The sequence below is a fragment of the Talpa europaea genome, assembly GCF_964194135.1.
Source record: "Talpa europaea genome assembly, chromosome: 16".
Lineage (NCBI taxonomy): Eukaryota > Metazoa > Chordata > Mammalia > Eulipotyphla > Talpidae > Talpa > Talpa europaea.
In genome coordinates, this window is record NC_140084.1 from 22916355 (window position 1) to 22938480 (window position 22126).

General features: G+C 38.5%; 2 protein-coding genes across 5 annotated transcripts in view; one reads left to right on the top strand and one right to left on the bottom strand.

Annotated features, from left to right (window-relative positions):
• Nucleotides 1–3680, bottom strand: part of PHKB (phosphorylase kinase regulatory subunit beta) — a gene marked incomplete at both ends in the record, with an annotated part of 230434 nt that extends 226754 nt beyond the window's left edge. For 3 of the 4 annotated variants that reach the window (XM_084257797.1, XM_084257798.1, XM_084257796.1), the window contains one exon: nucleotides 3605–3680. In XM_084257797.1, coding sequence (XP_084113923.1) covers nucleotides 3605–3680 — 76 coding nt within the window. Of the gene's footprint in view, nucleotides 1–1308; nucleotides 1364–3604 lie in introns of those variants that run through there. The other variant, XM_084257799.1, reaches the window with a different exon arrangement.
• A 212-nt stretch (nucleotides 3681–3892) lies between these two features.
• The window catches only part of ITFG1 (integrin alpha FG-GAP repeat containing 1), a gene marked incomplete at its 3' end in the record, with an annotated part of 219716 nt that continues 201482 nt past the window's right edge, over nucleotides 3893–22126 (top strand). The window contains exons 1-5 of the mRNA XM_084257596.1: nucleotides 3893–4190; nucleotides 5900–5972; nucleotides 10792–10937; nucleotides 12595–12652; nucleotides 13827–13901. Coding sequence (XP_084113722.1) covers nucleotides 3983–4190; nucleotides 5900–5972; nucleotides 10792–10937; nucleotides 12595–12652; nucleotides 13827–13901 — 560 coding nt within the window. The 5' untranslated portion in view covers nucleotides 3893–3982. The remainder of the gene's footprint in view (nucleotides 4191–5899; nucleotides 5973–10791; nucleotides 10938–12594; nucleotides 12653–13826; nucleotides 13902–22126) is intronic.

The following is a 22126-nucleotide window of genomic DNA, read 5'->3' on the forward strand; positions in this document are numbered from 1 at the left end:
GCATATCTTTAGCATTCTATTGCCAAAAAAGCAGAACAAGTTTGCTAGTACTGAATAAGATACCAAGTCCTTATCAGGAAAGCTACAATGGAAAACAGCCTGGTGCTTAAAAAAAGAAAACACAGTCCAAAGATCTATATCCTCTTGTTCTCTCAGTTCAAAAATTAAAGTGGCTACATATAACACACAATTTTGTCACTTAACAAAGGACAGCTAAAAGGTATTATCATTTTTGTTGCTTTAGGTACAAACTTTGTTTTCTATTGATTGTGCTTCTTCCCTAGGTTATTTTCTATTTCTTTGAAGATTTTCCTCCTGCATCTGACCAAAGTTTAACCTAAAATATGATGGAAGTAAAAGAAGGGGCCACGTCTGAATGGTTATGGTGAACCAAAAGAGGAAATCTCACCACTAACACCGTCTGAGAGGGGGTTATCGCACATTTCCCTGTTAATGATGTCCTATAGCGTACATATTCTGCTTAAGGCATATTATAGAAAAAGCAACAGGCCTCTGCCAAAGTGTTCTCACACAGAACACGTTTTTGATGGCCCAAGAAGCATCACTAACCACAAAAAAAGCCCTAAAGACTTCATAGCAGTTCTGTGGCCACTTAACAAAATCCCTTTCTCCTAAAAGCCAGAATTCCTAATGGGAATCCATACATTGTTTTCCCTATATCCATGAACTAACTTGAAACTGTTTCCAAAATCCTGGGCTCTCACTGGGGAGCAATTCCACAACTTTCATTCAGCTTGTGGAGGGTCTCACCAAAACAAAAGTATAAGACCCATTGCATCAATATTTCCTCCAGCCCTTATACCAAGAAGCCATGGAATGGAGAGCAAAGCCCAGGGATTCACCTCTAAGAAGCATCCCTTTCCTTTCTATGAAACTTACATGAAAGTACCTACTTCACAGGGGGTTAATGAACAGTAAGTAAATGATGGGACAATAACCCAAAATTTCTTATTTATAGAAGTTACTTCCATTATGCAAGACAAAAATCATTTAAGAAGCTTTTTTATGTCCCATTTGACTCGATTATCAGACACTGAGGAACAGTCCCTAGTCAAATAGCTTTCAGGTGTCAATTCAGTGGCTCTATTTGCCCTTCTCATGTCCAACAAAACAAAACAATTGGCTACATTCAACACACAGTCCAAAGTTGAGCCTACAGTAACAGAAATGGTGCTCAGACTTGGGTCACCAATGAGGAAATCAAACCAAAATATATGGTGACTTCAGTCTTCAGAAACAAAGGTATTTAAAATTACCAAGTGACCCTTTCGGGGTCTACACACTTACCAGACCTTAAGAGAGCTGGATGAGAAGAGACGACTGCATCAGGTGAGTTGGCCATTTCAAATTGTTGACTCTAATCATAAGCGTTGCAGGCTAAACTACAGCAATTTTCAAAACTGTTTAGTGAAGGTTAGAAGCAATCAGCATTAGATTAATTGAAAGCAGTGTGAGTAGTTATTAACATGATGCAGTGCGCAACAAAGGCAATAATTGTGGTTCATTATAATTTTATTTTCTCTTTTATGACTTGAAAATTTGATTTTCTTTGCTTTGATAAATTACATTTGCTTACAAGGATGTGGCAGGAAAGATATAATATCCACTTATCAAACATTATATAAGAGTAGCATGGCTGTGGAGCAGTGAAGTGATTATGCTACTATGTAACAATGCTCAGAACTTTGCAGTGGCATCTATAATAGTCAGGTTAGTCCAAGTTTCAGACAAAGCTCAGTTTATATATTTTTCTAAAATAACAAACAGAATCAAGTTGATTGAGTCTAATGATACAGAAAGCCAGTGATTGACTTAATAAGCTTTATAGTCCACACTTCTGAGTTACCAGATTCTGAAACCTCCAACATAACAACTAATTTGGAGAAATGACTTCAACTGGTATTACTTTTACTACTAGGAATATCCAACATGGATATGGTGCACTTTACTTTGCACATTGAAACTGGATTTCAGTGACTGCATTCAACAACAGTTAAATAGAATTTGAAAAAATTCAAACATTTTCAAATTCTATTTTGAGAAAGAGAAGTAAGGTTTTCAAAGCTTACTGTTACAACATGCATTTGAGAGAAAATAAGGACTGAAGAAGAAAATAAACCCTATATGCTCATTAAAGGAAAAAGAGAAATGTTGTAAAAACATTTGTTGAGAGCAGTCCCCTGTAAGAAAACTCAAGTTACTCTCTTTGACGGGATAGCATCAAGTCAACAACACTATTTATAGCCTACCCATGTTGTTAGCAGGCAACTCAAATACTTCAATATGGTAATTTTAAGAAACTGTGTGGAGCAAAATATATGGTACTTCAAGTAAATATATCGACTCTAAAGTATACTAAGAACTACTTTTTGAAAACTTCTTTCACATTTTTGTGGTAGTTTTGCTATAGTCTCATATAAGTATATGCAAAAGTTTTCAAGTTTAAAAACACTAAAGTTAGCAACAAAGATTGGGTGAATTTTCCTTGTATGATTTATAAAATTCATTAATTTCTTCAAATAATTAAAAAAAAAAGCCAGAGTGCACAATAGGCAGGACTGTCATTAGTGGAAGTTTGAAACATAAAGGGAGAATATTAGCCAAGAAAAAAAAATCTTTTCCTATCAATGCAAGTAAAAAGTTAATTTTCCTAGGGTGATGCCTTTCAATGTTCTTAGATTAGTAAGACTGACATTAGCATCTCCCAATAAAGTTTTTTAAGGGGAAATTCTTAGTTGAAGACTTGACAGTCTTCCATCTTTCCTGTCTATAAGGTACACTTTTTGTTCAAGATTATATTCAGCCAGCCAGAAGTGACAGTAAGTTTTCAATCCTGGTTTTCAGAGGAATTATCAGCCACAAGTACTAACTCCAGAATCATGACTTTGCAATCTGAACAAGTCAGTTCAGGACACTTGAACTGTCACTGGTGCCTGCACAGCCTCTACTGACGTCTGTGGTCTCAGGTTTGGGAGCCACAAAAGCAAGTTGAGGATTAGACAATCCCGGGCTATAAATTCTGGGGTCAGGGAAGGGGCCTGCTCCCTTCTGAGACCTACCTATGCTCAGTGTGACCCCCTTTGAGGCCTCTTCCCCTTGGATCTCTGCCACATAGATAACTGGCTAGGGCTCAGATCGTGGGAGGAAAAAAGCGACATACGAAACAAGGCAACGAGCAGCAGCCAGTTTTCTATGTCCAGATCGTGGTCATATCTAAGAAGGACTTTGTCTGACAGTAAAAGGAGCTCCCCTGAGCGGTCACCCTTTCTTTCCCAGCACTGTCGCCGCCTGATTTCGGAAAAGGAAGACTCCAGGTGAAGCTGGCACGGCCACCTGCTTTCTGGGGGTGAATACACACGACACAGCGTTGGGGTCCACACACGGAGTGAAGTTGGGGGCACCCCCTATGATCTACAAGTGCAGGGGAGACAGACATCAGGCAGGCGGAAGGCCTGGGCCGCCGCCTGGGTTCTATGGGGACAGCAGGAGGACCCCCGAGTTGCCTCCCGCCCCCGGCTCAGGAGGGGGCGCACCCCCGCCAGGGTGCAGGGTTTTGTGAAGGAGGCGCGCCGGCCTGCCAAACCTGAGCGCTTGGCCCGGGCTCTCCTCTCCAGGACCTTCCAGCTCTCTTCCGCCACGAGCCCCGCCGCCCCCGCCATGGCGCTCCGGCCGCCGCCTGGGCCGCCGCCCCCGGGCCGGCCTGTCAGCGCCGCCGCCGGCCCCGCCCCCCGCGCGACACTGTCGGGCGGCGCCGGCCGGAAGTGCGCGCCGGGCGGCTGCTGCGAGCTCCGCGGCCTCCCAGGCGCCAGGGGGGCGGCCCTCGGGGAGCGGCGGAGGGGCCCCGGCGGCGGCGGGTGCCTGCGTCCCGGCTGAGCGCGCTCTCCCGCGGCCGGCGGGACGGTGCTTTGCGGCTGCCGTCAAGCGCGGCACTCGGCCGGCGGGCGGGGGCCGAGGCGCGGCCATGGCGGCGGCGGGCCGGCTGCCGAGCTCCTGGGTGCTGCTGGCGCCGCTGCTGGGGGGGCTCGCGCTGCTGGGAGTCGGGCCGGTCCCGGCGCGGGCGCTGCACAACGTCACGGCCGAGCTCTTTGGGGCCGAGGCCTGGGGCACCCTGGCGGCCTTCGGGGACCTCAACTCCGACAAGCAGACGGACCTCTTCGTGCTGCGGGAAAGTCAGTGCTGGCCCGGCCCCCCCCTCTGCCCGCTGTCCCTGTGCCCCTCCCGGTGCTCCCCACAACCTGGCCGGGATGGCCGGTGCTCCTGCCTTTCCCGGCCCTTCTCTCCCGGCCCCGTCTCTGCCCCTTTATCTCCAGCATCCTTGACAGCTTGCTGCTTTTCTCCATCTTGTCCAATCCCAGGTCCTGGCCTGGCCACCCCACAGTTTGATCAGTCCCCTAGTCCCCCAAGCCCTGGAAACACCCAGTGTTTTTACTTTTTTTCTTTTTCTTTTTTCCTTGAGACGCCTGCGGTCTTCACCTACGCATCCCCCACCTCCCCATGGAATAACCTGCCTTCCATGGTCCTTCCTGATTCCCAGGAGTCTTTGTAGCTGGCCTCTACATTCTCTCCCAAAGCCCTCTCTTCCATTCAGCTTTACTTCTTCCAGTCTTCCAACCCCTTTGATGAACTGGAAAAGATGTTTTTTGACAGTTTCATCTCCCTGCATTCTCATTTACCTAATTCTGCCCCTTCCCACCTCCCTTTGTTTAGGGCCCAGGTTTCTTTGAAGCTGCTGTGCCCTCCCAAGGCCCTAAACACTCCCTAAACAGCATTTTGCAGGAACCACTGATAAACCCAATGTCTCCTTAGGAAACAATTCTTGAACTGCAGATTCTTCTCTTTCCTGAGCAGAGTAGTTACTCTGTGTCTACCTGACCCTTCCTCACTTTTGTCACGCCATGGTCTTCTAAATCTTAGCTTGCTTTTACAACTTATGGTTGTCTCAGTGTTCTTCACTCGGACATGATTAAATAAACTTTAGTAAATCTTGATGCTGACAGTGGGCAATAGAGAAACTTAGTGTTCTCCAGTACCCACGTACTACCCAGTAGTCAGATACTGTTTAAAGTCAAGACGTGAAGGAAGGAAATTAAGCCCTATAGAAAATCTGATGGACTGACAGGATCCTGGCCCAGATTTCCTGGGACCCTTGCCAGGATCCCAGAGTCTTGGACCATGGATATTTTTCCTATCTTTGTATGGCTTTTCCTATCTTTGTATGAATTCCAAAAAGGGCACCTACCGCCATGCCTGTAGCTACTCATCCAAACTAGATACGGACTCTCTCCCTCTAACTTTATTTTGTGTTTGGTAGATAATTCCAAAGGCTCCCTATGAGCACTCACTGAGCTCCAAGAATGTATTGACATGGGTGATTATTCCATGGGAACCACAAGAGAGGATCTTGGAGGATTCGGCTTTTTTTTGCTTAAATTCATGACCATGTCCTTGCGATTAGTCAGGTACCTCCCGTAGAAGTCCCTGTATCCTTGCTATGATGCATCTATGTGATGAAATAGCCTTATAATGAGACTGCATTTTTAGATTTGGCAAAGATAAGGCTTGACATGTAAGTTAGATTCTTTCTGTGATTCTTCCAACTCAGCTCATTTGACACATGGCAGAAGCTATTGGCTTCAATTTATCTTGACCAGCTACATTTTCCCATGTACATCCTTTCTATTTTTCTGCTTCTTTGAACATTGAATTTGTCATAATACTGTTAGGAATCCCATTCCATTATGAGCATTAGCCTTGAGAGGGTGAATGAACTAGAATAAAAAGTTATCTTCTTGAAAACAGCTTAGAAAGCATCTTGTAACCACTGTTTAGATGTCTTATAGGAAACATTTTTCTAATACCATATATTCGCCTTTTTTAGGAAATGACTTAATCGTCTTTTTGGCAGACCAGAACGTGCCCTATTTTAAACCCAAAGTAAAGGTGTCTTTGAAGTAAGTACAAATATATTTATTTCTGTAAAATATTAGTTATTGTTGTAACAACGGATATGTGATATGAAGTGGGATTATTTTTGAAATCAGTTTTACTTGTGTTGTGCCACAAACCCATCAGCCATGAAGTAGCAAGTAATTAGTTAAGAAAAGTAGTGAAATGATTTACTTAAAAAACAATGATATAAATCTGAGTTGGTTCTGGTCTATTCCTGCATAAACACCCCTCACTCCTTTGCAATCTAATATGCTTTCCTAATGCATTGGGATGATCATTCATCCCGGTATGCCTGTGGGAGCAGCTCACTCACAGTCTCATCAAGTCAACTGTGTTTTGTGGGAGGTGGAAGAGAGTGGCTTACAGGAGGGAAAAGGTCAGTGACCTCTGTTCTAATTTTCGTTTGTTGACTGGTGGTAGTGAATTTTTAAGTAATTCCAATCTAGCTGATGTTTTTAAGTGTTGAAGTACCAGTTCATATTTTTCTTTTTTATGACTGGTATTGCATGAGATACAGTGACCCCATCAGTAGTAAGCCCACAGTTTTGAAGCTATAAGAAGCAAGGATCGCTTGCTCTCTGGTTCACAGTGGCAACTTCTAGAAAGTCATGGGACTGGAGTTTATCTTAAATAAAATTTAAGTGAAGTATTTCCAGTTTGGGGACACAGCACTAACAAGATATGGTATAAAAAACAGCATGTTGTGAAGAGGAGGCAGGAAGATTTGCCTGGCTGAGCAAAGCATGCACTTTGGAGAGTTACAGACAAGGAAGGTGAGATCATGGCAGGCCAGAAATTTTCATCAGTCTCAGGAAGAGCTTGAACTCAACCCCCTGAAAAAAATGGGGAATCATTACAGGTTCTAATTTAAAGGAGAGATGATGAATGTTTTATTTTATGTTGATTTACTTGTTAATCCTGTGCAAGATGAATTGGTATATGGAAAGATCAGAGACTACTTAAGAAACTGCTTAAAAAAAATTTTAAGTCCTCATGTGGGCGAATAAGTGCTCAATATTTAATTTAAACTCAGACATATGTTTAAAATTTTGGCTTTGTGTTAGAACATTGAGAGCAAAGTTAAAAATGGATAAACAGGAACTTAACCCTCTTGGGAAGTGTTCTTGGGTACTGGATGTCAGCACATATAAGGAGGGAATGAAGCCGATAAATATATATATATATATATATATATATATATATAAAATGAACTGCCTACAAGTGTTTTTCTAGGAAGATTAAACATTAAGGAAATTTATGGGATGTAAAGGACTTAGGATTCACAAAGTTAAAAAAAAAATCCCATTTCTTTTCCTTTGATTAATACATTGTTTTATATATGTTTAACATTTAGAAACTGTTGTTTTTGTTTTATGTAGTATATTCTTCAAAGTAAAAAGCAAGTTTTTCTTTTCCACTCCCTTCTCCCTCTCTCATATATGGCCACTTTGAAAACTGTTAGCTGTTTCTTCTGGGTTTTATTTACATATTTTAAAATAACTTTTTATCCTGCAATTTCTGGAGTTATCTTCATCTCTGGGATTTTTTATTAGCTTAGATAGGGATTTAGCATCCTTAACTTATGTCCATAAACTCAATATAGTTATATATTTAGCTAAATCAGTCAGTTGTTTCTATTTTGCCTATAGATTCTATGCACTTCACAGCCAAGCATACAGTATTTTGTTTGTGTAGAGTTTTTCCTTCCTGGGTAAGTTATTGCTTTTTATTTTTATTTTATTTTTAACTTTTTTTTTTTTAAGATTTATTTATTTATACAAGCACAGGGTATAGTCAGAAGTGCGGGAGGGTGAGAGAATTCACCAGAGCCAGAGGGGAGAGCAGAGCAGGCAGACTGACGAAGTACACTGCTGAGGGAAGCAGCGGGCGCAGCAGGAGAGGTCTGCGCGCCATGTGGGACCCTCGCCCGGTGGCTGGGGATCGAACCAGCACTGCAGAGGCTGCGCGCAGCTTCACAACCCAGCACTCAACCACTGTGCCACTGGGGAGGCCCAAATTATTGCTTTTTAAAAAGTAAATTGCATAGTTTTTGTGTACACACCCTTATTTATTTTCAGAGAATCCATTCATTTCTGCTACACACCTAGTGTGCATTTCTGTTTCCCCCATAGAATCCTCTGCACTCAATCTGGATTCATTCTCTAGGTCTGCTGTAGAGTTACTATTTGTGGACTTTCCCTCTGCTATTCTTTGTTTGATCTTTATTTCTTGGACCCAGTTGCCATTTTGTTCTTTTCTTCATTTACTTCACTAGAGTGTGTCCTTGGGAGATTCCTGAGAAAGGATGTGTGGTATGCCCTTCCACAGTCTTTTTCTACTCATGGTTAATATTTGGTTCACCTAGTCTTCTTGCTTCACAGGTTGCTATTTTAAAATCTAATACTATTCTTTCTTCTTATCTTTTAAATAAGACGTCTTATTTTTGACATTGGAAGGTATTAGGGTATCTACTTTATTTCTTTTGCTCTGAGATTTCATGATACTGTATCTTGGTGTAGATTTTTTTTTCAATTATTATGCTGTACATTAGGTGGGTCCCTTCAAACTGGCAGTTTCTGTCCTTGAAGATATTTTGAAATGTTCTTATAATATTTCTTTGGTAATTTTTTTCCTTGTCCTTTTAAGAATTCCTATCAATTGTTTATTGGACTGCCAGGGCATGTCCTTCTATGAATACTTTTTATGTTATCATACTTTTTTTATTTCAAAGAAGATTTGTTCTCTTATTCTTTTTTATTCATAGGCTAGTTTTTAATTTTGTTGGTTTGTTTTTTATTTTTTTTTGAAGATTTATTTATTTATTAATGCAAGCACTGGGTATAGTCAGAAGCGCAGGAGGGTGAGAGAATTCACCAGAGCGGGGAACAAAACAGGCAGACCGATGAAATACACTGCTGAGGGGAGCAGCAGGCGGCAAGAGAGGTCTGGGCACCATGTGGGACCCTCGCAGGTGGCTGGGGATTGAACCGGCGCTGCAAATGCTACAGGCAGCTTTGCAGCCCAGTGCTCAACCACTGCGCCACCAGGGGAGGCCCTGTTTGTTTTTTAATGGACATACAAGTCTCTTGTGTCTTCAAATATAGTTTTGAAGTTTTCTTTTGTTCCCGCTATTATTTCTGTTTTTTTAAGATTTATTATTACTATTGATTTTGGATCTCTATAATACTCTCAAGCTTTCTTTAAAAGGGCAGTTATCTATGGGCATTTAAAAGTAAAACAGTAAGGAGCTAATTGGAGACTGCAAGGTGGAACTTGTTTCCTAACTCTTTCACTCTAGGTCTGGTCTTGGATGCCTGCTTCCGAGGAATAGGATAAAGCTGGGGCAAGGGTTTGATTACTCCTTTAGGTAGACGTTCCATTAGTTCCTATTTTTAGTATAAGAGCAAAATCTTCCTTTCCTCTATGACTTAAGTCTCTCATGCCTGAAAATTACCAGAAATTAGCTGCTTGGTTTTTGCCTTGCTGAGCAAGAGAAGGAACCATACCATAGAACAGACTTTCAATTAAACCTGTTTTCAACCTTGTAGCTCACTCTTCTCTCTCACTCCTGATTACTCCAAATTCAAAGCTTCTCAGAGGCTCTTCAGTGCAACAAACGTTCCTTCTAGAGCATTTTTCTTCAGGCACTTTATCTTTATTGTTCCCTTGTCCTGCTAAGTCAGTTAGTATCCTCCCTTGCTATCTCCTTTCATGATCTCTTGGTGTTTGAGACTTAAACACTTTTTTAAGAACAAATCCATTCTGTTATCATTTTATTGGTTTCTGTGAAAGAGAATATAAATGCATGTGTCATTTTTACAACAATAATCTGGGTGATTGTAGGACTAAAACCATCTAACCCTTTGTAATATATTTCTATTTCAGAGTAGTTTTTGCCCCCAGATCATGAATGTAGTTGTTGTGGTTGGTTTTGTTTGTTTGTTTGTTTGTTTGTTTTCTTTTCTGTTTTTTGGCTCTTTAAACTTCATCATCCATCACCAAATGAAAGCTATATACACGACTGGTAGAAATAGAAACATAATCTAAGACCGCAATGACCCACCCACCACAAACAAAAACAGAACCAAGCAATAAAACAAACCCCACCTCAAACCAGCCCTTTGGTGTTGCTGCTAAAGAAGCAAGGGGGTAGGAAATTGTGACTGTATTTGGACAAATATGTGTAGTATTTATTACTATATATGTGTGTGTGTATGTACTTGTATATTACTGTATATATATTTGTGCATACATATATTCATGTATACATATTAGATACAATTTACTACATAATAGATGTACAATTACTTTATTGTTTTTTAAAGACCAGGTATTTTTCATATCTTGCATAGCTTTCAGAAATAAAATGATTGCTTGGTTTCATTGTAAATTTGCATCAGCATTAAAATCCAAATTTAACTATTTTACAAATAAAATCTTTTAGCTGATAAAATGACAGTGGTACTCCTTGCTGCTTTGGCAAGCAATTATGTACTTCTCTTTGTTATAATCATGATCCAAATATCTTCGCATGCTTGACAAAAGAACCAAATATACTTAAACATGAAACTGACTTTTTCCTTGTTATATTTTAGATTTATCTTGTTTCTTAAAACTATTCTGTATTCATTCTGACATATTTTGTAGATCAAAGAGAATCTATACACATAAAGGATGATAGGATATTAAAAGAAAGAATGATATTAATTATTTCTATGAAACTTTGAATTTTGTACTGAAAATCTTTTTGTATAATACAAATATATAAAGGTCCTTTTCTATTACAATGCAGCTGGATGTCTTGAAATGCTTTTCTTTTAGGAATCACAGTTCATTGATAACAAGTGTGGTCCCAGGAGATTATGATGGAGATTCACAAATGGATGTACTTCTCACATATTTTCCCAAAAATCATGCCAGCAGTGAATTGGGAGCTGTTATCTTCTGGGGACAGAATCAAACATTAGGTGAATTTGTTTTAAATTTTTTTTGATATTTGTCATTGAATAGTAAATAAAAAATATGCCTGGCAAATATAACAAAAGTACTGTTCTGAAATCAGTTTGAAAATGCAGTTCTTGAGTGCCAGTAATTATCTATAAAAAACTTTTAAAAATCACATTTTCTGATCTTTATTTTTCAACGCAGAATTGATTTGGAGTCAATTCCGGAGAATAAAATTCAGTTTTGTTCCATTTAGGAAGATAGGCATTTATATTTCAGGATTTGTATGGCTTACAGAATACTGAGATTGTGGAAGAACAGACTCTAGGTTGAATTTTTGGGTACAGTCCCCACAAAACTTTCAGGGAAGCTGCTGCCTTTTTACTATCAGAAAGTGGTCAGGGGGAGGAGGAGGGAGAGGGATCAGAGGGAGGGAGGGAGGAGCACAAGGGACTGAGGTGATGGTGCACAGGTGCATTGGTGAAGGAAACTCTATGGGTACTATACCTGATGGGGTGGGGGGAAGCAAATATTGTTTAAAAATGAACAATGATGTAAAAACTAAAAAAAGATTAATTGAAAAAAAAAAAGTGGTCAAGGGCCTCCCTGGTGGCCTAGGGGTTAAGTCTCAGGGCTATCACCACTATGGCCTAAGTTGGATCCCCCACCAAGGAACTAACCCACACATGGCACAGCAGACCTTTCCTCTCTCACCCGCTGTTCCCCTTAGCAATGTATTTCAGTAAATCTACCTGCTCTGCTCCCCACTCTGTCTCTGGTGAATCCTCTCACCTCTCACCCCACACACACCTCTGGCCTACACCCCAGTTCTTCTATACAAAAATTTTTTTAAAAAGTGATCAGTTGTGTAACAACTGCCAAGTGACCCACCCTGCCAAGATTCTCACCAGCAAATGGATGTCCTTTCCTGCACCATACCACTTGATACTTGCAAATTCAGTTATCAGAATCTAAAAAATAGCAGAAGCATAGCCTTCACCTCAATTCTCTCCCTTCGAACATTCACAGTGTGTCTGAAAGGTAAGACTTCCTTCTTATTCGGAGCTCAAGTGCAAGATTATCCAGGAAGTGCTATTGTATGGTTTCTAGTCTCCCCAATACAGGAAAACATTAAAAGATTAGAGAGCCAGTCTACCTTATGCAAGTCTTATCTGAAAAGCCAATTAACGTTTGCTCATGGAGTTGTCTTTTGAGGTGAGGTGGAGGGGATGCAATTATGTTTTCTCCTAACATTTGGGAATATAAACAGTAATCTCAGTACTTCAAGTTCATTCAGTCATCAAGGATCTAGAGGAGTAACATTTGCAAAGCACTGCTTGTATAGAAGCATGGACATATTAGAGTCAGATAGTTCTTTACACGAAAACCTTAATTGTCAGCCTCTCTAGTGCAAAATTTTAAAATTCTGTGCTTAAGAAATTTTTAGATTGAAACCACAAAAGAAAGTTACTGTAATGCTGTTCTTCACTGAAGAATTTTGCCATATTTTACCTATTTTATTTATTAACTTGATGTCTAAGTTAGATTTATATTGTCTCAGTAATAGTTGCAAATACAGATGAATTTGAAAAGAATTTAAAAAATTTTCCCTGCTTATCACCAATAATATCACCAATAATATAAAATGCCTGCTTAGTTATATATTTGCTTTCTTTATAGATCCTAACAACATGACCATACTCAATAGAACTTTTCATGATGAACCACTAATTATGGAGTAAGTATGTGCTTGCTTCCCTTTGATTATTTTATACTTACAAACATAAAGTAAAATTTTTCACATAAGTAGCGTTGCAACTAAATCTATTCTCCTTTGATAGCTATTAGGGGCCTGTCCTCTTAACTATATGATATTATTTGTTATGATAGAGGAAAACTAAAAATGAATTCAGTATTTTGGAAACAGGAAGGTTTGTGTTTTTGTTTGAATATTCCCACTGTGTAATTAGATTAATGCTTGCCATGTTAACTTAAAGAATTAAGATAACTATTTTGGGGTAAAGCTATTAGTGCTTGGTTGACAGATATAAAGGATGCATGGTTCCCCCCAATGATTTAGGAAGATTTCTATATGAAAGAGAAACATTTATTCTTTTTTTACAGCTTTTCCTTGGTGTTATAATTTATTTTCACATAATAGACTCATTAAATTTGCATAAATTTAATCCAAATTTCTGTCAGGATTTTAGGTAATGAGTAGAGATAATTTTGGCTACTGATATAATATGCTACCACATTCTACTTTCCAGTGCTGCCGTTTGTATAGTCCTTAGAATCAGTCTCATCAATAGGCCAGAGGCCACTAGAAGTCTGAACTATAATTCCATGGATTCTCTGAGTTTAAATTCTTTCATGTTGCATATATTTTCATTGTTGTTACAATATTCAAAGGCCAATGTAAATTTTTATATAAGAAGAGGTTACTTCTGTGAGTTATTTCCCTAAGCCAATCTAACAAATTGGTCAAGGTTCTGAAATAAGTGTAGCCTTCTTAGGCCTCAGGGATAGACTTGGTCATAGACAACTCCACAACCTTACAACAAATGTTTTTTCTTGTTCATACTAGCCACTGTGGGTCAGTGATAAGCTCTGCTCTGTACCATCACTCAGAGTCAGGTTATTAGAGACCCTGTCATCTGTGTGATATATGGACTATCGGAGACATGTGTTCCTTTACACTGCCATGACCAACTGGACTTAGAGGGTCCGGTAAGAAAAATTGAACACTTTGACCTAAAGTGACACATGTCACTTGTACTGACATTTTATTAACTGCAGTAGGTCCTAGTGAGCATTGTAATGTCTACCACACCTCACAAAAGTTATTTTCTTTGAAAGCTAAGTTAGAAGTGAGAATTTAATAAAATAACTGCTTAATGTTTTCTCTCCAGCTTCAATGGTGATTTAATTCCTGATGTCTTTGGCATCACAAATGAATCCAGCCAGCCACAGATACTATTAGGAGGGTGAGTAAATAGAATTAAAACACATAATTAATTGCACATATCGCTGCTACAGGGATTGCATGTCTATGTAGACTGATTGTTTTAACCCTTGGAGGGTGGGGGTGGGAATCCAACTGGAAATCCTTGTTCTTAAAGATTTTCTTATAGAATATTTGGTCATTATATAGTGTTCTCCGGCATTAGGTTTGATCCGTAGCTATTTTCAAAGTCCAACTTAATCCGTTTATCATTTCTGGAAGGCAAAGATATAAATTTTAAAAGTTCCTTTTAAATATTGGTTCATTAAATGCATTTGGAGATGTAAAGGATTTGATAAATGAATTGGATAGCTGCAGTCTTGATGGGATTCTCCACCTTACACTCTTAGCTCCTACACTTTTACTGATAAGCCTTGTTCCTTCTTTTATTTCTTCAATGAGCAAACAAGAATTGCCTGAAAATGTAAACTTTCCTCTACATTCTGGAAACTTTTCCAGAAGTATACTTTATCTTTGAGCTATATGTGTGTTAGGATTCTCTTATTATCTAATCAAGTCATTCTGAAGAAAAGCCACTTGAAATCTTGGAGTTTGAATATTTCCATTATAATTCCTCTAAATTTAAATAGAACTAGGCTCTTAAAGTGAATTCATGACAAGATACTTTCTATGAGAACTTCAACTTGCTTGCTTTTTTTTTATATTTGATAAGGCAAGGAATATGCATCACATTTATTGACTTTTGTTGACTCCCCAGGTACTTGGGAATCTAATGGATTTTCTTCCTGTGTTTTGAGATATGATTCACAGGCACCTACATGAATAAATTGTCAAAATTAACTGTCACATTTCCCCTCACTTTTTCTGAAGATTTTCATGAAAGTATATGGGTAATTTGATGTTACTTTGTTGTGACCTTTGAAGGACTCGTTGCGAATCTTGAGTGGAAACTTTTTTTTTTCCCTCTAACTTCAAAATATCTGGAAGACCATCCTATTTTACAGAGCACTTTGTTGGAGATCCTGTTTTACCTTTGTGCTCATGTCTACCAGGAACTGAGTACAGGTGGGGTTCTGAGACAGAGGCCACTCCCCGCACTGCAAATTTTGTTAGTTTGCCTTGGGCTGGGACTACTCCAGTTTACTTAAAGAATGCCTGGAATATCATTAACATGATACACTTTACTTAAAGATTACCTGGAATATCTTTAACATGATATAGTTTGACTATTTAGAAATTAAAACCTGTTGATAATTCACAAAGTAAAACTCCTTTATGGATCTTTTCAGATTTTCCACTTAATCTTACATAAAACTATTTAAGAAAAGCCAATTATTTAGAATGCCATGTGATAGTGCCATACTTTGTTCTGAATTCTGTATTTGTTTTTTTTTCTAATACTTCTTGAAAATCTATAGCTTTTATAACTTACTCTGCCCAAAGACATGTTATCTTTTTTTTTAATGCATTATGAAATACTAATCTGGTATTTTATGATATTTCTCATTTAAACTTTAGTTACAGATTAAACAATAGTAGTTACCCATATTGTAAGTAACAAGTTTGTATCCAAAATTTGTACTGATGCCAATTTAAACAATGAAGTTACATAAACTGACTGAAAATAATTTGTCAATAACATTGATATGATGCCTATAGCCTATCACTATTCAGACAATAGAAGGCTAAGTTTGTTTCCATGGGAGGAAGCATTAATATGCTATTCAACTAAATGTGTGTGTGTGTATGCGTGTGTGTGTGTGTGTGTGTGTGTGTGTGCCATATCGGGTTTATAAATTACCAATACATGAATAGGTGCATAAGTGAAGAAGTCACGGACATAGACATTTTAGACTATTTATAAGACCGCTGATTATCAGCCCAATCTTCCTCATTAAGAAATCCAGCATGCCTTTTGCAACTTAATTTTTATGCCGTCTGAGTATAGCAAACCTGAGAGTATCTTAAATTTGGTTAAATATGGCCAGCATCTTAATTTTATGGGAAATTTGCAATGATCTTTAAATAGATCTTTAAGTGGATCTTTAAGTATTCCCAGAAGATTATCTGGAAAGCCCATGGAAATAGGAGATTGCCCATAAGTAAAACTAGCATGGCTTGGTTTCATTAGACTAAAGGTACAGATGGTCAATCTAAGCAGATAGGTAATAATGGTAATATGCAGAAGAATCCCTTTTAATTGGTACAATGGGGCTATCAGAAATGGACAGAAAGGGTGCTAAATCTGCAGAGGTGCCAGAAATAATTGAAGTGTGTTAAATGGTCAAATGTGAAGCTTCAGCTTGTACCTCAATCTCACTTTTTAATGACTTGAAATAATGTAATAATGTGCCACATTACTTAAAAATAACACCTAACTATTACGTGTTAAAGCACCTTTTGCAGTGATGTGAGATTATTGTTAATGAGCATTTTCTATAAAAGGGATGTTGTGTAAGCATTCAAAATATTGTTTTTAGTATCTAAGTGAAAAAACTTGTACCTGTAATTTTAATCAAAACCAAATGCAATGTTGGTCTGTTCACATTTTCTATGACTCATATTGTGAGTTCAAACATATTTCTGGGTCAGGCCCAAGTTGTATACCTGGGAATATTATTATAGGTATACAACAGATGAGTACTTTGTCCTGTCTATTTACTTGATAAGGGACTTCATAAATGATTTCCATGAAAATTTTGAATGTAATATTGAAGTTACTAAAAGCAGCCATTTTTAACTATTAGCTATGAGGGTGTTTATTTTCTCTCATTACCAGAAAAAATGTATTTTTATTTAAATAAAGTTAGATACTCTCAATTGAGGAGTACTCCCTGTTTCCATATAACCTTCCATGTTTTCTGACATTATAAGCAGTGGCTAATTTATTAATTTAACATTCATTTTTACTGCTTGTTTTGTTTATTGATACATTGCAGAAAATATTACAGGTATTTATCTTATATAACAATAATATGATATTTTCATGTAAGTCTACTGCTTAGAAATAATATGATGTGGGCCTCCCAGGTGGCGCAGCGGTTGAGCGCTGGGTTGCGAATTTGCCCGCGGCCTCTGCGGCGCCGGTTTGATCCCCGGCTGCTCCCCGGCCACTGGAGGAGGGTCCCACATGGCGCGCAGACCTCTCCTGCTGCCCGCTGCTCCCCTCAGCAGTGTACTTCGGTCCTTCTGCCTGCTCTGCTCCCAGCTCTGGCTCTGGTGAATTCTCTCACCCTCCCGCGCTTCTGACTGTATCCAGTGCATGTATAAACAAAACAAACAAACAAATAAATAAATAAATAAAACATGCCTCTATATTAAAAAAAAAAGAAAGAAATAATATGATGTTTATGATGAGATGTGTAACACAAAACCATGTAATCCCAGAAGCAGCTTTTAGCTTTATAATCAGCATTAGTATTCATAATGGTAGTAAGAAAAGGTGGCTTTGAGATGATTCATATTTTCTTAGACTTCCTGTAATAGGCCCCTCCCCTTCTCACCTCATGCAGCATTTACATATTGAACATTGTTATTTAAAGAATCTGTAAGAACTTGAGAAATAATTTGTTAGTCTTCAGATTTTCTTTCCTAAAGAAATTTTGCTATGCAATATAAATTCATATCTTGCTCCATTGTTTGTTTCTTTTCAAAAGTAAGCCACAGAAAAATAGTGAAAAAGCATTAGCAAATAACTTAAAATCATGTATGCTGTGATGATTCAAGTGGCATATCATTGAAGAGTCATAATTGTATTTGTTGGACTCCCACCGGAAGCTTTTTTATTTTATTCTTTAATCGTGATAACATTAGTGTGCAGCAATGTAGAAGTTTATTGAGGTGTACACTTGTAACTTCAGCAGCCGCATATGTTACCACACACACTACCAAATATTCAGTAACCATCCGCACCAACCATTCAGCGCCTCCTCCCCCCAACCTATTCCCTCCCTACACTTTTCCCCTCTGGCTACCACCATCTTAATGTCAGAATTTAAAAGTTTGTTTAAATTTTGTTCATTTCATTTTTTCTATTTATATTCCACAGATAAGTAAAATTATATACTACTTGAATTTCTCCTTCTGACATACTTAGTCAATGTCCATCCATGTTGCAAATGGGAAAATTTCTTCTTTTTTTATGACTTAGTAATATTCTGTGTGTATGTATGTGTGTGAACACGTATATATTTACATATACATATATACCACATCTTCATTATCTACTCGTTCATCATTGAGCACTTGGGTTGTTCCATACTTTAGTGATAGGATGCTGCAATGAATATAGGGATACCAAAAATACATGACTGGATCAAAAAGATGTAGTATATATACACAATGGAATACTATTCAGTAATCAAAAAAGATAAAACTCATGCCATTTGCAGCAACATGGATGGAGCTAGGAAGCATCATGCTCAGTAAAATAAGCCAAAAGGAAAAAGAAAAATATCGAATGGTTTCATTTTTAGGAAGAATATAGGGGAAATAAATAAAGGATCTGGGGGGAGGGACAAAATAATAGTAATAATAATAAAAATACAACAAAATTATCAGACAACCTAAATCAGACAATCTGTGAGGGAGTGGGAGGAAAGGAGATCAAAACAGGGGAGGAAAGAGCACAAGAGACTATGGTGATGATTCACAGGTTAATTGGTGGTGGGAATTTTACGGGGAATACACAAGATGTAAAAGAAATAAATTAAAAAATTAAATTAATAGGAAAATATGCAATACAACCAGACTAAAAAAAGAAAAGAAAGAAAGACAGATAAGGAAGAAGTTGGAAATGAAATCTTGGTGCAAGATGTGAGTGGGGAAAACTCAGAAGGGATCAGACGGTCCATTCCCTATGGGTGGTGGAGAGAAGGAAAAAGGTAGCAAGTAAACAATTCTGGGGTGAAGTAAAACTGACTCTGGTGACTCACACAGTTGGTAGAAATCTTGGAGAATTAGGTTTGGAAAATGATCAGGAGCCAAGAGAAATTCAGAGACCAGAATTGCAGCCAAGGTCATACGCCACAGGTAGTGTGGTGAGGATGCTATTGGCATGCCACCACTAGTAGTGGTGATTTCTCTGGCACTAAGATGGAAATTAATAAAAATTATTCTTTTTAAAAAAATAAATATAGGGATATATATCTTTTCAGGTTATTGTTTTTGTATTTTTTTAGATAAATACCTAGAAATAGGATTTGCTGGGTTATATGCTAGTTAGATTTTTAATTTTTATGAACATCTTTTTAAAAAATATTTATTTATTTTTCCCATAGAAGAACTGTGGTGTAGGTCATAGGTGTGGGAGATGAGAGAATTTACCAGAAACAGAGTGGGAAGCAAAATAAGTGGATCTACTGAAATACACTGCCAAAGGGAGCAGCAGGCGAGACAGGAGAGGTCTGCTATGCCATATGTGGGTTAGCTCCCTGGCCAGGAATGGAGCTATACCAGCCGTAGTGCTGAGACTTAATCCCTAGGCCACCAGAGAGGCCCCATATTTTTAATTTTTTGAGAAACCTCCATACTGGTTTCCACTGGAAGATTTTGAGTGGTCAGTTAAATGAGCCATACTTCCCTGGTGATTTATTATACTGCTTTCTTTTAGTTTCTGACTGGTAACATTGTATTTAAGTGAAATTATGTTTCTAAGTGAATGATTTAACATGTTAACTCTCAAAATTTACTTAACCTTGCTTTTAAATTTTACAATTTTTATGTGTGTATTCTTTGTAGTAATCAGAAAAATATCAGCTTCTTGAAAAAAGCAGTTTTATAATTTCTATGCAAAGAAATTTTATAGTAACATCTTATCATGAATATCAATATTTAGAATTATTTTGAATTCAATGTATTTCTATTACAAAGGTCAAAATTTTGTTTGCTTTCTATAACTACATATGCATTTAAAAAGTCCATTTTAGGGCCTCCCCAGTGGCGCAGCGGTTGAGCGCTGGGTTGCGAAGCTGCCGTGGCCTCTGCAGCGCCAGTTCGATCACCCGGCTGCTCCCCGGCTACCGGAGGAGGGTCCCACATGGCGTGCAGACCTCTCCTGCCGCCCGCTGCTCCCCTCAGCAGTGTTCTTCGGTCCTTTTGCCTGCTCTGCTCCCCGTTCTGGCTCTGGTAAATTCTCTCACCCTCCCGCGCTTCTGACTGTACCCAGTGCATGCATAAACAAAACAAACAAACAAACAAACAAATAAAACATGCCTCCATAAAAAAAAAAAAGTCCATTTTAAAACAAACATTTATTCTCACTTTCCTGTACACTTAAAGATGGTTAAGATGGTAAATTTTATGTTGTGTGTGTTTAACCACATAAAAACAAATTAGAAAAATGAAAACAAAGAAACATAGTTAGAAAAGCCATGTATATGGCGTGCAGACCTCTCCTGCCGCCCGCTGCTCCCCTCAGCAGTGTACTTCAGTCCTTCTGCCTGTTCTACTCCCTGCTCTAGCTCCGGTGAATTCTCTCATCCTCCCACACTTCTGACTGTACCCAGTGCTTGTATAAATAAATAAATAAATCTTTTTAAAAATTAAATTAAATTAAAAAAAAAAAAGACATTCTATTTAAAAAAAAAAAGCCATGTATACATTATTTCACTTTAGGTTAAAATGCACCAAAATAGTTTATACTTTTGAAAATACAGGGTGAGTCCTCTTTTGTTAGATTATTATTGCATTTTAAAAAAAATTATGTTGTTAAAGCAAAAACAGACAATTACAAATCAGAGACATACTGCCGGGGAGGAGGAGGGAGAGGGATCAGTGAGAGGGACGGAAGAGAACAGGACTGAGGTGATGGTGCACAGGTGTATTGGTGAAGAAAACTCTGTGGGGACTACACCTGAGGGGGTGGGGAAGAAGCAAATATTGTTTAAAAATGAACAACGATGTAAAAAAAATATTTAAAAAAATAAAAAATTATGTTGTTGAAAATGCCCTACAAATACTTAAAATTTTTACAGTTTAGTGGCCTAACCTCAAGTACCATATTAGTCCTGAGTAGCATTGTGGGGGTGGCTGTCCCCGCTTTACATTGCTTTCTGTTATAACTGCCAGCTCTAGGAGCAAGTGCTGCTAGACACATCCTTTTTTTTTTTTTTTAATTTCTCTCTATATTTGTTACGTCATTATTCATTTTTGTACAGTTTGCTTTCTCCTCTCAGGTGTAGTCCCCATAAAATTCCCACCAAGTCGTCTGTGAACCATCACATATTCTCTTGTGCTCATCCCCCCCCTGTTTGAATGTCTCTCCCTCCTTTTCCCCCTTCCCTGCTGAGTATATCTGATTCATAGTTGCCTGCTAGTTTTTTTTGCTCATTTGTTTGGTTTTTTTTTTCTTTTTTTTAAGATTTATTTATTTGTTTATACAAGCACTGGATACAGTCAGAAGCGCGGGAGGGTAAGAGAATTCACCAGAGCGGGGAACAGAACAGGCAGACTGACGAAATACACTGCTGAGGGGAGCAGCAGGCACGGCAGGAGAGGTCTGTGTGCCATGTGGGACCCTCTCTGGCGCCAGGGATCGAACCAGTGCTCCAGAGGCTGTGGGCAGCTTCGCAGCCCAATGCTCAGCCGCTGCGCCATCAGAAGAGGCCCTTGCCTGCTATTTTGTCTTTTTTTTTTTTCCATTATTTGGTTCCACTATATTAGACACCTCTCTTAAGTGTGATATTTCTGTTGCACAGACTAAGAAGTTAGGGATATTAAGACAAAGTAAGGCTATGGCTGAAAAAAATCTCCGTATTTTCTCTTATGGACATAAGATGTTATTTCTCAATGTTTCCTAAGATTTATCTGGTCCATCCCAGACCTTTGAGTACTAATACTTAATGGATAACCCAACACTTATTTACCAGAGTAACTTTGTTCTCTGGTGACTCATAAATTCTGTTCCCCACTGTGTCCCTGGAGAAGGGACATACCACAGGGTTGCCCAGCTTTTCTATCCTCTGTGAGTCTTCTGGTTGGGTGGTGAGGAACAAGAAGAAAGAAAATCTTAAATAAGCCTATTTGTTGTTCTAAATATCTAGTGAAGAACTCTGTGCTTGTCACTTTATATTAGTCATCTCATTTTTCCCTCACAACAGTTTGCAGGGCTAGAGTCTAAAGTAGGTGTTTTAAAGAGACTAAATCAAAGGTGAAGTGCTTTAAGTTCACAATATATGACTAAAGTGTACCTTGGAGATCTCAGTCTTGTCTTTCAAGATCCAAAGTCTGTGTTCTTGCCTTCATTTC